This window comes from Akanthomyces muscarius (genome assembly GCF_028009165.1).
Source record: "Akanthomyces muscarius strain Ve6 chromosome Unknown contig_16, whole genome shotgun sequence".
In the NCBI taxonomy this organism is placed as follows: domain Eukaryota; kingdom Fungi; phylum Ascomycota; class Sordariomycetes; order Hypocreales; family Cordycipitaceae; genus Akanthomyces; species Akanthomyces muscarius.
This window is the reverse complement of record NW_026611617.1, coordinates 1193965-1209424: the sequence shown is the minus strand read 5'-3', so window position 1 is coordinate 1209424 and position 15460 is coordinate 1193965. Positions and strand designations below refer to the sequence as shown.

General features: G+C 50.2%; 6 protein-coding genes across 6 annotated transcripts; 1 reads left to right on the top strand and 5 right to left on the bottom strand.

Moving 5' to 3' along the window:
- Window positions 1–317: 317 nt before the first annotated feature.
- LMH87_008453 (uncharacterized protein) lies at window positions 318–1670 on the bottom strand (the record flags this gene model as incomplete). The annotated part of the gene is made up of 3 exons (XM_056198565.1): window positions 318–368; window positions 425–775; window positions 825–1670. The coding sequence occupies 3 exons, from the start codon at window positions 1668–1670 to the stop codon at window positions 318–320; spliced, it is 1248 nt and encodes a 415-aa protein (XP_056057554.1).
- A 709-nt stretch (window positions 1671–2379) lies between these two features.
- Window positions 2380–3382, bottom strand: LMH87_008452 (uncharacterized protein; the record flags this gene model as incomplete). Its single annotated transcript, XM_056198551.1, has 2 exons — window positions 2380–2588; window positions 2659–3382. 2 exons carry the CDS (start codon window positions 3380–3382, stop codon window positions 2380–2382), a joined length of 933 nt encoding a protein of 310 aa, XP_056057553.1.
- A 517-nt stretch (window positions 3383–3899) lies between these two features.
- Window positions 3900–6658, top strand: LMH87_008451 (uncharacterized protein; the record flags this gene model as incomplete). Its single annotated transcript, XM_056198539.1, has 7 exons — window positions 3900–3960; window positions 4028–4842; window positions 4891–5120; window positions 5172–5423; window positions 5716–5742; window positions 5799–5870; window positions 5950–6658. The coding sequence occupies 7 exons, from the start codon at window positions 3900–3902 to the stop codon at window positions 6656–6658; spliced, it is 2166 nt and encodes a 721-aa protein (XP_056057552.1).
- A 1812-nt stretch (window positions 6659–8470) lies between these two features.
- Window positions 8471–8722, bottom strand: LMH87_008450 (uncharacterized protein; the record flags this gene model as incomplete). Its single annotated transcript, XM_056198526.1, has 2 exons — window positions 8471–8611; window positions 8660–8722. The coding sequence occupies 2 exons, from the start codon at window positions 8720–8722 to the stop codon at window positions 8471–8473; spliced, it is 204 nt and encodes a 67-aa protein (XP_056057551.1).
- A 351-nt stretch (window positions 8723–9073) lies between these two features.
- On the bottom strand, window positions 9074–9875 carry LMH87_008449 (uncharacterized protein; the record flags this gene model as incomplete). Its single annotated transcript, XM_056198514.1, has 4 exons — window positions 9074–9309; window positions 9361–9496; window positions 9556–9751; window positions 9814–9875. 4 exons carry the CDS (start codon window positions 9873–9875, stop codon window positions 9074–9076), a joined length of 630 nt encoding a protein of 209 aa, XP_056057550.1.
- A 1165-nt stretch (window positions 9876–11040) lies between these two features.
- Window positions 11041–11841, bottom strand: LMH87_008448 (uncharacterized protein; the record flags this gene model as incomplete). The annotated part of the gene is made up of 1 exon (XM_056198503.1): window positions 11041–11841. One exon carries the CDS (start codon window positions 11839–11841, stop codon window positions 11041–11043), a length of 801 nt encoding a protein of 266 aa, XP_056057549.1.
- Between the last annotated feature and the right edge of the window lie 3619 nt (window positions 11842–15460).

Genomic DNA, 15460 nt, shown 5'->3' with positions numbered 1-15460 from the left:
CTATCAGAGACTTGTGAAATAATTTACACTCCTATATTCGGTAGCACATGTATGGTCAATAACTGCAAGTGCGAAGCTCTATGCAACCATGGTGCGCTTTTGTTCATCACTTTTGTCGGTAGAGAATATGCGGGCGCAGGACGCTAGTTATCAGGACGAGACATGCCAGCTAGCGGCTGAGTCCAGAACAATCCAATAATCGCAGCATGATAAGAGACTCGATCGAGCCTCTTTGGCGGCCAGATATTGATTAGTCAGTAGGAAGGAAATTCTCTAGGTCTCAGAATATATCTTTGCCGAATCTTTCTACTCCTAGCTTATAACTTGCTTCGGTTCAAGATTTTGTGAATCTCTTTGACGTACCACAACTGCATAATTATGTCAGCTTGTTCAAGGTTCACACCCAACAAATAGAGAGACTTACCGTGTCAGCCGCACCTGTAACCGCACGCATACCAAGCACACGCGTTATCCAGCTATTTTGTATTGTTCTGGCATATAGCCTGGCATCGTTATCGCTCACTTCCTTGTTGAAAATGGTGTTGTTGGGGAGCATCGGGTTGAGTACGGCTGGCCGAGCAATGCCGATGATGTCACACCCGCCCGTTTGGATCGCAGACTCCATGGCTTGGCGAGAGCGGAAACCGCCAGTAACCATCAACGGAACGTGCTTAAACTTTTCGCGAATGGCATGGGCAAACTCGAGGAAGAAGGCTTCACGGGCCACAGTTCTATCGCTCTTGTCGGAGCCGTCCTCATTCTTGCCAGTCATCATCTGATGAAGTTAGTACCACGCGCATCGCTGTAGCCTTGACAGATCTTACAGTCGGGTTCTCATAAGTTCCTCCGCTAATTTCCAGAAAGTCCAGCCCCTCTCTGCAAATGTCCTCGAGCTGCTCAATGCATTCAGCCAGCTCCTTCTGGCTTTGGTGGTCGACGCTGTTGAGCTTGATGCCAACGCAGAACGTCTTTGGAACCACATTGCGAATAGCATCGATTACCTCGACAACAATTCTGGCACGGTTCTTAGGCGACCCGCCGTACTTGTCGTTTCGCCTGTTTGTTCTAGCGCTCAAGAACTGGGCTAGGAGGTAGCCGTGTGCGCCGTGGATCTGAATGCCTGCGAAACCCGCCTCGTGCGCGAGCTTAGCACCATTGGCAAATCGCTGTACCACGCCTTGGATGTCCTCCTCTGTCATCTCTCTTGGCGTACCAAATACCAGTGCACTGAGGATTCTTGTGATGATGTTCTTTCCGAGCTGTACAGGCACAGAGCTGGGGGCCATGGTCTTGCCAAAAAATCCATGAGTGCCTGCGCCAGGCAAAGACTGTCGACCCGGATGGTTGAGTTGCATAATCGTGGGTGTGCCGCTTCTGTTGGTGACGGCAGCCCATTTTTTCCAGGAGGCGAGATGCTCTTCGTGTGAAAGCTTCTCATTGACGGCATTGTCGTCGTGAGTGCCGAGGTATGCTGCATCAATCTGCACATTTCCAGTCAAAACCATACCCCAGCCGCCATCGGCCCAGGCACCATATGTTTCAATGAGTCTCTCCTTTGGAAGTCGCTTCTTGTCACCCCAGCCCTCTGCCATTGCGGCCTTGGCTAGTCTGTTGGGAAACGCGAGGCCGCATGGCAGCGTAATTGGCTTTGCAATTTCCAAATCAGCCATTTTGAAGGATAAATTTGCTAGACTCAGGTTATGGGAAGAAGACTACAGGACCGAGGAAATGCTCTAAATTATTTGCGCCGGAGCGGAATTTACGGTCGGCACCAAATCGCCAAAGGAGCCTCGGCTCAAACCTGATGCCAGGGTCCGCCTACGGGTCACTGAGCTAGTTACGGAGAACTCCAGCGCGCGCCGGTGCGGGCCAGTGCCCCTGACGAGCCGGAGCTGTACGCAGAACATTTGTTCGATTGTGGAGTCGGCGGCGGACTTTGCTGTTGCGGAGGAGATGCCTGATCTGGTAGCACGCGGCTCACTTGGAATAAATGACGCCTCTGCTTGTGAGGGCCTCGTCAGACAGTACGGATAGTCCAAATTCTTCTCACTCTTACCTCGATTCCAGAGGGAAATGCATATCATCTGTGACATTTGGTCCGCAGTGCTACCACGTTAGTGGTCTAACGTTAGTAAAGTGGTGTAGATGGCAGATAGCGTCGTACCAGAGTACGGCGACCGCCCGCGAACACGGTAGCTCCAGTGGCGCCATTGCAGAGTCTCTTGTATTTTTCAGGCAAAGCCTGCAGATTGCAAACGCTCTAGGAACTCGGGTTGGAATTATGCGGATAACTTCCCAACTTTAAAATGAGTAAATTTGGGCTATCTAAAAAAAAACCAGAGTAAAAACTTCAACAGCCATGGAGCTGGTATTGCCACTCTATCGCGCGGCTTTCCATGGGGCCGCATAGTTGTTGCTCGCTTCAAACGGCCAGCCGACCAATGTCAAGTCAAACATTGGGCCATTACGGATCTCCTCGGCTCGTGCCTTGAGCTCATCTACATCCCAGTTTGCCCACAGGAATTTTCTGTTCAGGAAGTGCGCCTCTGGGCTTGCCAGCCAAACGCTAAAAGTCGCAGGGAGGGAGACTAACACGTTAGTTACCAAAGTCAGCTACTGTGGAATGCATCGTCCACCAAAAAATCCCTTCCCACTTACCATGGTCTTCGAAGCCAACTGCCTTGGTGCCGCCAGCTTGTTTGTTCATATCAGTATCGATGATGCCGGGTTGGATGTGAAAAACAGTCAACTCGGGGTTGGCAGCTGCTAAAGAGTCCCAGATGCGCACTGCGCCAATCTTGGCGGTATTGTATGAGGCGAAGCCTGTGCCAAAGTTCACATGTGCGGCTGACGACGACACATTAACAGCCACCGCTCCCTTTGCCGCATACTTGGCAAAAGCTTGTGCCGTGTATAGTGCACCTAATAGATTCGTGTTGACCGCCTGAATGAATTCTTGGCCATCGACGTCTTGTGCAGAGTCCAGAGGCCCAGTCACCCCAGCGCCGCTGATAACGACATCGATCTTTGAGTCTCCAAGAAACTTAGCAAAAGAAGACTCTAGCGATTTTTTGCTGGCAACATCAGTGGATGCTATAAAAACCTCGATCCCGGCGAAGCTCTTCTCTATTTCAATCTTGGTATCGAGCAGAGGTTGCTCTCGGCGACCAAAGAGCCCAATTCGGGAGGCGCCAGCAGCGGCAAATTGGCGAGCGGTTTCCGCGCCGATGCCAGTGCCACCGCCCGTAATTGCAATAGTTTTTCCCTGAGCAGATAATTCCGGACGAGTTGGCGAGAGCGAAGGATACGTGTTGTCGTGCCACTTTTGCGTAGGGGAAGGGAAGGGCGCTGCCTCTCCGGTCGTTTGGTTGATAGCACCCATGATGGCGTAGATTCTTGGATTAATTCAGACTAGTAAGTGGTTATTCGTTGTATCTGCAGAGCCATTTTGCACTTCTTCCTGGAACAGGTCGCATATTTATGCTTTCCTGTAGCATACATCACCATAGAATCGAGCGGGTCTCACTCAATCGGAGGTATTCAAATTGTGAGACTTTTAACCAGGCGTCCCGGTACAAATTGTCGGCGCCCTTGCTTTCTAATGCCATTGTCGATTGCCTCAAGACTGCAAGTTGTACAGAAGTCAGGCTGAGATCGCCTGGACCCTTCGTTGTAAATGGCCCAAGTTCGAGCGAGGCCCGGTCGGGAGAACTCCACTGTCCCACCAGTACGTTTTGTTCCGTCCGACCTGGAAATCAGGGAACAGCCTCGAATATTACAAATCGGAAATAGCTGCAGCTGCCCCCGCTTCGCCGTTTCAAAACGTCACGGCAACTTGTAATCCGCACTTTCAACATACAGTGCATATGAATATGAAGAAAGGGTTCTAACAACTTGATATGTCTGCAGAAGTTGCCCCAGTATTGCGCTGCGCCCTGTGCAACAAGCCGTTTGACAAGGGTACGTAAGCTCTTCCAGCAGCCCGCCCGCCTGGTGTGTGTGCACTAACTCTGGTCTTGGAACGCAGCGTCAACGCTGAAGCGACATGGCTACTACTGCCGATCTCGAACAGGTGGCAGCACGCCAAGGTCGCGGTCATGTATCTCCTGTGTTAGGATGAAGATAAAATGCGACAATAGGAAGCCCTCCTGTTCGAAATGCACCCTGAAAGGTACCGAGTGCCGCTATCCTGCCAAAACTGGGCCTAGACCGACTGTCTCTCGGACAAGCATTCATGGGCAGCAGACGGACCCCGTGGCTGATCTCCTTGGCCTGGGAAACATGGCCACTGCTGCCGATGCCGATGCTGGCTATGAACCAGTCTTCCCTTCGAGCAACGAGGCTCAGGGTTTTGATGTCAATAACTATCCATGGGATTACATTGACTGGACCTCGGCGGCACTAGCTTCGCAACCGTGGGACAGCCCTCAGCTTGGCCTACAGTCATTCTCGCCCGCGACTATAGAAGGCAATGCGGTCTGGCACAACAGCAGCACTTTTACTTCGCAAAAAAAGACAACAAACAGTTCCGCTTTGCATATGCTTCGATCGCCAGGCTTCACTATGCCTTCAATTTCGTACCGAGAACATACAGACGCCGGGGCCCAACGTGTCTCACTGTTGATGTTGCAAACGCTCAAATCATATCCACAGATGATGATGCGGCAAAAGACCCCACCACCATTTATACATCCGTCGCTGCTTCTTGGCGATACAAATGACGATCTGGAAGCATGGCATAACTGCATGAGCTTGGTGCATATGGCCAACAGTAAAATCCAAGGGAGCCGTAAGCTATTCTGGAGAAACGTTCGAGCCGAGTGCGAACGGTTCTGCGAACAAGTATGGAAAATATCCTTTTTGGGTTGTATCGCAACTGACAGTTTGTAGCATCTCCAGTTGAACCAGTGGGAGCTTCTTGCCGCAATGCAAGCGCTGGCGGCCTATGTCATCTTTAGGCTGGACGAGGCAATCAAGAATTATAGCGACATCGACACAGTTCTGCTGAAGGCTGTCACTTTGATCTCGATACAGCTCATGGCTGTAGATACCACTGCAGACGCATCGTCGTCTCTCGACAGCCTCTGGAAAACCTGGATTGTGGAAGAGTCCCGCCGAAGGTAAGCCTGCATGCAAACGGCCGAGTGCGTAATAATTAACCAGGCGTCCAGGCTATGCGCTGTTTTTCAAATCATTGGCATGCTGGTATATTTTGAGCCCGCCAAATTGTGTGAAGCAAACGGCGACGTGGTTCTCGCGCCGCTGCCAGCCCAGAAGCAGCTATGGGAAGCGACCGACGTGCATACGTGGAAGCTGCAGGGCGAAAGTGAGCACGATATGCAAATCGATTTTGGGCTGACCAAGAATGGCGATTTGGTCGAGCTACAAGAGTATAAAATGGGGTTGAGCGACCGAGCGACGATGTATAGTCTTACAGCATCTTCGAATAGCACGGCCAAGTGGAATGAGTGGTGCTCCGGGATGGATGGCATCGGTAGCCTCGTTATGCTCGCAGCATCGCTCATGCATTAATTGCCATTACACTACGCTTAGGCTGGAGCATCAGACCAGATTTACCAGAACTGCGAGCTTTGCTTTTATGTACAGATATTTTCCCTGAATTACCCAGCTGAAATGATGGCCACTTTGGACGGCGCTACCCAACAATGGGGCAATTCCCGGCCTAACTTAGTGCCCTGGCTCATTAAACGTTAGTCAGGGCCCATACACTCCTATCTGGGCGTAAGCAGAATATTTCAACAAATTTCTCCAGTCTTCCGCTAAACTGCAGCACCCAGATCCAAATCCTTCTCTGCAAGGCAGTTGACGGCCCAAGACGCTATCCTGCCTCATGGAACAGCCCAAGTCCAGTGCGGATGGAGAAGGCCTTCTCGTCATCCATGTCGCCCTCTATCGCATGGCAACACGGTCCTGCGCTGAAGCTTATAGAATTCTAGGCTATAAGACACACCACGGCATTGAAGACATCTTGGGCAATCCATGGGTTGGCATCGAGCGGGCTGTCGAAGGCACATGGCCCGACATCCCCGACGGGAAATCACGGTCGCGATTCACGCGCCAGGACTGGGATGCACTATGGGGGAACGAATACGACATTGTGACAGACCTGGCCTGCCCCTTCACCGACCAGTTGATCACGGCGTACCCTCAGGCCAAGATCGTCATTGTACAGAGAGACTTCGACAGCTGGTGGAAGAGCTACCAGGCCGCCGTGCTGGATAACATCTTCCCACGCCGACAGTGGCTCGCTGTGTGGCTCATCCGCAACGTGCTGCGGTCGCGGGCTGCCGACGCCATGATTAAGATCAACTACGGCCTATTTGGCGCAAGGAACCTGGCCGACATCAAAGCAAACGCGCGCAAGACATATGATGGGTATTACCGGAACATCCGGGAGAAAATTCCGGCTGAGCGACGGCTGGAGTACACAATGGGCGACGGATGGGAGCCACTGTGTTCGTTTTTGGGAAAGGAGGTACCTGACGTGCCGTTTCCGCGCCTCAACGACAGCGCATATCGCAATAAGAGTCAGCGCGATGGAGAATATATGGTTTTTCTCACCTCGGCCAAGAAGCTGGCATGGCTCGCTGTGGCGGTAGCGACGATAGGCACTGCCTTGTGGCATCTGCGGACCTAGTGGCGGGACGTATTTTTGTACGACACAATTGTTGATTTTAGATGTAAAATATAGACCAGAATAGATCAAATCGCCGGAGCCTATCATTGCTTTGATCTTTTCTTCCTCGACGCGTCTTTTTCCTGTAGGTGTGCGCGACTTGCAATGGATGATCCTGGGCTGCGACAGCGTGGACTATTACACGGCGCGAATGCTCTGTTGTCGGAGAAAATCCCACTACTGTGCATGTAAGGAAATTAGGCCAATTTTGTTTACTTCTTCATGACTTCAGATTTCCCAATAACTGTTACATGAAAGTTATCTATGCTGCCTCCCATTGCTCGTAGAGCAAAGATCCGTCACACCGAACGGCGCAGTACTTCGACTTACTCACTTGCTCGCTGTGTTATTGAGCCGTCGATAGCTTGTGACTCTTGCGAAGCCCAGAGCTGATTCCTCAACGTGTTTTGGTTTTGACATTGGACGCATTCAGTCAACGTATTCAATTACCTGTTCTCTCGTGCGCCGGGCTGCAGCGTAACAAACACAGCTGCAGCCTGGCCCTCTCGGGCGTGACGGTATGCGACGGTACACTGGGCGGTAAGCGCATCACCCACGCTGTCACCAGAAGCAATATTTCTTGATTTGTTTGAACTGCTGGCCCCTAGTTTAGTAGCTGGTCTGGCCGAACATCGATGCTGTGCATCACGACCACTACTCCGCTTCTCCAGCGCATCAGTGATGGTTGTGTAACTGGCAAGTCGCCAGCTCAACTACAAATACTGAGTCGAGTCCTGCAATGACGGCCTACATAAAGCCAAGCCAAATCCGGTCGAAACTTGATTCATCACGGAACTATGTCACCCCCCAGCCTCTGCATGCACTGTCGAGCCGATGCCCCAAACGGCTCTGTGGAGGATTGTCACGTCTGCGGCTTCCACCCATAGAACATGTGCGACAGCGACGACTGCGCAAAATTGCCTCCTGTCAAGCATACCCCGGTCAAGAAGGCAGTCACGCGAGCCCCAAGTGAGTAATCAATGTACTGGATATACTGGATCGCGACTAACAACTGTAAGACAAGCTGTCCCAGAAGGAAAAGAGGGGCGCTACGTAGGATGTGCTGCAAAGGATACGCTTGGAATATCTAGTCCTTCTTCTCTTGGGTATTCTCTTGGGTAGATAGCCAGTCTGAGAAGAACCCACTCTCACGCTCTTTAGCAGATTCGATTAGATTGTACTTTTCTTCCCGCGTTTTCTGCTTCCAAAGTTCCAGTTCCCACTCCGGTGGAAAGAATCCCGCCATTTCCCAGTCAATTATGGCAACTATCTTGTATGTTTCCGGATGGACCAAGATATTTTGACAATCGAGATCCAGGTGGCAAAACGTGTATTTTCCCGGGATTGAAGGCCACACACGGCTTTCCTTCCAGTCCCAGAACCTCCTTGGTGGTATTGTGAGCAACTCAGGATCTGGACTTCCCATGCGATTTGAGCGCAGATTGCGTAGCTGTGGAAAAACTTGAGACTCAAGCTGCGCCGACACCGCAGCTATAGCAGCGTCCATTCTCGCAGCAGGGATGTCACGAAGCTCGACAGCTTCTGAAACCCAGGCCATTTTGAGGTAAACAAGGCCATTCATTGTTTGTACATCTAGTAACTCTGGAACTGGGATGGTCGTTTTCGCCCGCAAATATCGCAGCACAGCGGCTTCATTTCTCAGTCGATTCGCACTGTAAGGGCTCACCACTGGATTCCCGTACATGTCCAGACCGAGTTCGTTTGCGTGTGGCTGTCTCTTGATAAAAGCTCTCTCAGTCACATAATATGATGTTAATGGAGATAAAATGAGGCGTCCGAAATGAGGCGTCCGTCGGATGAGGCAAAGTGTGGAGGATAATTGTCTGGAAGTGGGCAGCTGGCCTGGTACTCCGCATGCGCGGCACATATCGCTTCAATGTGGCTGCGCACCTTCTAAAAGCAGGTTAGCTTGAGCGCTCATTCGAAGTTGCTGCAACTTACCGGTTCTGCTTTTCGCGTTGCTACACATGACAGCCATTCGTAAATAGTGGACAGTAGCTCCATGGTGGTGCTGTACCGCTGGTGCTGTTTCGCAGACATGATAAGGGAACGGTCCACGAGATGCGGAATTTCATTCTTCGTTTCACGAGCACGGCTAAGGTTTTTCCGATCCGCTACGCGATGAAACTCGTAATCAAGGTAGCAGTCGGGCAGTGGTACAATAAGTCACATTCACTGCACTTGGACTGTGCAACACGACCAGCTCCACGGCTTCAGCTAGCGCCTGTAGTCAGCACATAGTAGCCACACGATGATCCCACAAAAGATCAAGTAAAATCTTAAAGATAGTATGTAAATAATATTTACGACAACTTCTCTTTAACTCTGATAAAGTATCCTTGTCCAGCTCCGGCATTATACTGTGTCGTCATAGCTGTCACTACCAGTTGGCCAAGCTGCCATCTTCATAATGACATCAGTAAGGGTGCCTTCGCCGCTGGGCCAGGTATGTTGAATGAAAGCGGAAACGACATCTAAGCCGTTTAATAGAGTACCGCTTGTCCACAGCTTTCCATCTTGCACCCATCGTTTATCTACCCATGTTGTGTTGGGAGTTACGGCCTTGAAGCCGTCCAAAGCAAAGCGGGGTGCTGTCACAGTTTTCCCTTCGAATAAGCCAGCCATCATAGGACCCAACATACCAAAGCAGACAGTTATAAACGCGCTGCTTTCCTCATAGCTCTTCTTCAAAAACTGCACCTCTGCCAGATTAGGAACAATTGCTCCAGATGCGCCAATGATGACGATATCGAGCTGCGGACATGTCTCGAACGAATCCTATTTGACTTCGTTAGCCGAATAAATGAAACAGAATTATCTCAAACAGCTTCTCATACAGTAGGGACGATTGTGACTCCACTTGTACCAGGCATTGGTAACGCTGGTCCAGCCTCAGAGACCCAGTGAAAGTCGAAATTATGAGCCTGCGGCTTGAGCTGATCCGGGACAACAGAAGATGGAAGAAAATCGACGAACTCGTGGCTCACATGTCGAAAGAGCTCAACTGGAGCAACGTCGATTAGCTCTGCAATACTAATCGTCAACAAAGAAGTTAGTAGATGTCAGCAGGCGATCTATAGCAGCTGTCAACGAACCCTTTCAAAAGAATCACGCCGACGCGGATTACACGGTCAGGGTTTGTCAGATTGAACATCATGGAACTCCTCAAAATCCAGATAAAACTTTTGGACTGAAGGGACGATGATGCCCTTTGATGTCTCATCCTAGATACCAAAGGGCGGCAATGCGCATCTTTATACTTTCGTTCATCAGCCGACCGTACCAATGGTCTAGTGATATGATGAAAACATATGGCAGTAAATTGCCGATAACCTCTTTCATGCTCATCGTATCAATTGAACGAGCGCAAATAATTATGTGCTCAGTCTGTGCGTTATTGCCGAACTTCAACGGATGTATCCCTTTGGCAGTGGAGAGTGATATCGACGTCTCACCAATCAGAAGCTAAAAATAGCTCACGCACTCGGATTCCGTAGATTTCTATATCCTACAATAAATCTAACTCTAGAATGCAACAGTTTCGTGGCATTTCTTCTGCCCCATGGCCGACCGCCATCGCCATCGGTAGCACCACACTCTCCCATGTCTTTCTCAACTTAATGGTTGGCCGTTGCGTTAACTTCACTTGGAACAAGACAGGACAACTCTCAGTGCCCTGTCCCCTGTCTACTTCCATCCGTTGACCCCCAGTATGTCTGCTCATCACAGTGTCAGAAGTCCGGCGTCGCTCGAGTTTGCGCGGCAGAAAAACATACTGCCATCGAACATTCTTAAACGTGCTCACTATTTTCGCGGTAATTAAATAAGATGCAGATCAGAGGGGCTGGGCAGATCTCCTTAGGTGTGCATTTCTGCCACTCAGAGTTGACAGCCCTGCAGCACTTTTCGGCGAGCTTCCTGTCCCTAAGATCGACGCGGCAGATTGCGCACATTCTTCCGGCAGTATATCTGAGGAAAATCCTGTGCACGTGGCCGCTGCGAATTGTTTAACGAGACAGTTCGCCTCGTTGTCACAAGGGCGCATATTAGCATCGCGGTACGTTGTAAAATCGATTCACTGGAGCGGCGGCTTAGGACTGTGTAGCAAATTTTGCATAAGGATATAAAGCAAAGGCTTTATTAACACTGGGCCAAAAGTGTAGCGCGACATAGATGCAGCGCGGCAGCCAGCAAGGTTACGCAGATGTTCAGATCTAGAGGCAAGCCCCTCTTCAGCCGACGAGGTTTCTTCTTGTATTCGCGACACTATTTCGATGCTATCTCAAATATGAACACTTTCCTCCATGCTGTCTATGCATAACTCAGAAGATTCGACCATTTACAAGCCATTTTGTCACACCGTAAACAGCCGCAGCCAATGCGAGCCACGAGATTGCACCTCGTAGGTACAGAATCCTGACGATCATTCGAACCTCAGACGCGTCATTGCGGTGAGGGAAAGGCTCGTCCTTTGGTGTGGGCTTGCCGAGAAGGGTGCACAAAGGCTCCCATCCGTCTTGAGGCTCAAATTCCAAAACGTCGCGTCCACGCTTAGCAGCCTCGGCATGAACCCAAGCATTGTGCGCATCGTAGTGCTTGGCCGTCCAGAGTTCGTCCGACTTCAGCCCCAGTTTTTTCTTGTTGACGACCTCAATCTCGTCCCACATCGCAGCTACATTGCGGTCGGTTTTCCACAGGAAGCACAGAGCGCGATATACGGGCGACGCAGCAAATGTAAGCAGCTGCATTGACGGCACCCATTTATGGCCGCCACCGGGCCGTTTGTTCAGCACAATTTTGGCATCTGGATACATATCCATAAGATCATCCGCAAAGACACACGGTGGCATGTCGGAAGCTGCTAGAAAGCCATTGAATAATGTGTACAGCAGCTTATGCCGCCGTTCTGTGTTCTCTTCCCGTAGCGCAGCCAGAACGATGTCGCCGCGCTGGGGATTTGGTGCAATGTGCGCAAAATGCATGCATGGAGCTAGGCCAAGGTGTTTTGAATCGAAGGCAGTTTGCATTGAGCTGGTTGCGCATCGTGGGAGACCTGCCGCGAGCACCCGCAGCGAAGTTCGGTCCGCCGGGTCAACGGTAACTGTATTTGAGAAGAAGCGCATCGTCGAATTGTGAAGGTGGGTAATAAAGCAAATACGGGCGATCAAACGCTCGGAGAATGTGAAATTTAAAGGAAGCGACGAGATATGAGCTCGGGATTCTCTAGGCTAAAACTGAGGCTTAGCTAGCCCCATCAGCGTCAGCGCTAATTAACTTGTTGGCAAATGAAAGGGGGCAAGTGTTGGTAGTGCGTGGTAGTCCACGGAGTAGCGGCCAATCTTATGTGCTAAACTCAGCTTTTTAGCCGAAGCCACTCTACAACATTCTGCTGGCCGATTGCTTTCCAACTATTTCATTGGTGATTGCCCGTCTTGTGAGATGTACACTACATATATGACCTGTCTACCGCCTTGAATTTCTTTCGCAGAGTGCTTAGGGAGTGGCCATGTATATGCTGGTTGACGATTTTAGTTGTTCCCTACTGTGGTGATGCTAGCTGCATGTGGCGGTCTTACACAACGCCTCTTAAGCCACAATGTACAAAGCAATGGGAGGTGTCGCGATGACACGAACTGTCAATGTTTCTAGCTTTTTTGGTAGCGGTATTTGAATTGCTTACGAGTCAACTTTTTGATCATATGAGGCAATAAGGTACCGTGTGCTGTCAATAACATGGCTGAAGTAAATGGTCTCTGACAGCCTTGCACAGTCGGCCGATCTCCCATCGACCGACAACCGCGTGACAGTTGCGCATACCAAGGGCAGTGCACAAGCGCCTGGCTTTTGGATTCCAACGTTGTTGTCAATAACCACTTACTGTTGCACAGTCACTGATGGGGTCTCATTCAAGCCACTTCTCGGGTACATCACGTGTAGACATACCAGCCAGTCACACCAACCCGCAACAGGGAGCACACTCTGCGTTTGTCGCCCATGCCAAGCCTGAAAAATTTCCTTCGTGTTCATCAATGAGCTGAAGAGTCACTGTCGATATTAAAATGTCCAGAGAAAAGTTCGAAGCGGCACAAAAGACACAAGCCATGCACCGCGCTATGCACGATTTATCACCAATGACAGACGTTGTCCCAAAGGTTCCTGACAGCAGCAGGTGAGTCGAATCTTGGGCTCTGCAAGAGTGAACGACTCGATTACGAACCATGCGTCTCAAGGAATGAACTTGAACTGCGACTGGAAGCGGCGATGTCAGCAATCGTGTCTGTCAAAGATGTATGCCGATCTCCATCTATTTCCGTTGTAGTCTTGCACAACGGGCGAATCGTGTTCCGGAAGAGCATCGGGATCAGAGATGTCGCGGCAAATCTTGAAGCAGATAGTGACACATCTTATCTAATTGGCTCGTGCTCCAAACATTCACCTCGACGGCCGTTGGTATACTTGTTGGCGAGGAGCTTTCGTGGGATGACTGCATATCCAAGCACCTCCCAGACTTTGACCCCAAGAGTGATCCTGAAATTCGAAGCAAAGCCACAATAATTGATGCTTGCAGACACTCAACTGGAATAGCGAACCCCAATGCCGTTTTTAGCGGGCCTGGGGGCGTGTTAAACATAAAAGGAGAGGATCACCTAGCGCTCGTGAACGCGCTGCCTACTGCAAATGGTTCCGGACAACGATTCAATAGGTGGTGGTATTATAGCAATACCGCATTTGGGCTTTTGGCTGACATAGTCGCTTCCTCAACCAAAATGTCATTCGCCAGCTTCCTCCGAGAACGGCTTTGTGGTCCCCTGGGACTGAGCCAAACGCTGCTCACAGAATCAGACGTTAGAGGCAATGCAAACATTGCCCATCCATATGTTCGGCGAGACGATGGCAATTGGTCTCAGATCAATAACAGTTACACGACAGATACCTACGGGGCGGTTCTCGCGTCCATGGGAATACGCACCTCCGTCAATGATATGCTTGCTTTCCTAGCTGCTGTCATGAACCGTCACGACGAAGAGAACAACGAGCCCACTCGGATGGAATTACTTGTACAGTCAAAAAAATCCACTCAAAAATATCTCATCCATGTGGAACTAGTGGTAGTCCCGTCCGTGTCGATGACGGTTTCAATAATGACACGGCATACACGCTCGGGTGGTATCGGACGACAATACCAACCTCCGCTTTAGGTATGTTGTCATACAACCCAGTACACAAGTGCGAAGATATCATTGGTAGAGAGAGTAACCCTAACCATATACGGGCACAATGGTGTCTTGAGTGGTTCTGTTGCTACGGCTTATCTTATTCCTGAGTCTCACTCAGCCGTGGTTGCATTCAGCAACGCTACAGACGGAGACGCTGCCGAAACGGCATCTCAGATATTACTTCAAGCTCTCTTTGATCTGCAGCCTGCCGTGGATCTCCTGCCGTCTGTGGAAGCATACGTGACAAAGCGTCGGCAGATGCACGACGATATGGTCAAAGAGTGGCGAGAGCACAGGAATGTAGCCTTGTTCGATGCTTCTCCAGAGGAGTTGGAGGGAACTTATCTCGGCCTTGGTGTTTCTCGCATTCATATTATACCCGCCGAGAGTGCAGTGTCTGGCCTTGCCGTCACTTTCACCGATGCGGCAGAGGTCCAGTGTGACTTGGAGCCATATAACCAAGACAGTCTAAGTTTTCATCCCATCGAATACTGCGATAGGTTTGAGAAGGCTATGATCGACTGGGATTCCTGGGTTGTAGGCATATTTAATTTGTACGAGAAGCCGAGCGAGAGACAGGTGACCCCGCAAGTGGAAAGAGACCTATTGTTGGGCTTATATGGCAGTATGATGAGTATGATGAGCCGGGTTTTTGGGTGAAACTATCCGAGGGCATTTCTCACCCCGAAGCTGTGGCAAGCTACAATGCAGATGTGTAGCATGACTAGCTCTGAAAATGTTAAATAGCAAATTGAACTCCTTGAGGCTTTACTTTAAGGTGTGAGTGTCGTGACTCCTAGTTATATTGACGGGAAGAACCGACAAGATGCAGGCCACAGTTTTGTCCAACAACTTTTGCGACCCGAATTGAAGCCATTAAATGAGTGGCGAGATTTTAAAAACCTGTAAAAACCTTTAATGTGTGAATAGTGTTTTGAGCAAGAAGTCACCGCGAATATCGGCCCGTTTGCGACGTTGCTACTACCCTGTACCAGCCATCTTAAATCTGGGGGAGTGTGGCTGGTGAGATAACATTGCTGGATAGAGGAAGCGTCGGGTTTAAATTAACAGTTATCTGACCCCAGGACTGCACGTCTAGAATAGGGTGAACATGTTGCTGGCGTAACATGCTCGCTGTAGTGCAGCAGGCCAGCGTCGATGCAGCGTACGGTGAAACGTCACAGGTATCAGCATAATGTTACGAGGGCTGAAATGTGGTGGCAACCAAACTGTTGTCGTAGGGCGAATTAATGATTATATACGACGCGCATGAAAACAATACGGAGAAGGGACCTTTCACGATGTCGGATTTGCTGAGAGAAGTGCTGCAAACAAGGCAGTGCAGTCTAATAATGGCCCATTGTTGGGGCCAACTTTAACTTTAAAAAAAGAGCGACAATTGAGTGTCCAGGAGTAATTCCAGACTTCTGTCGCTGCGTCAGGGGGTGGAGGGGCCGGTGGAGCTGGGGCTTGTTGTCGGTCACGAAAAAGGGCACGCGATAAAAACACAAAGCTACTGGCTATG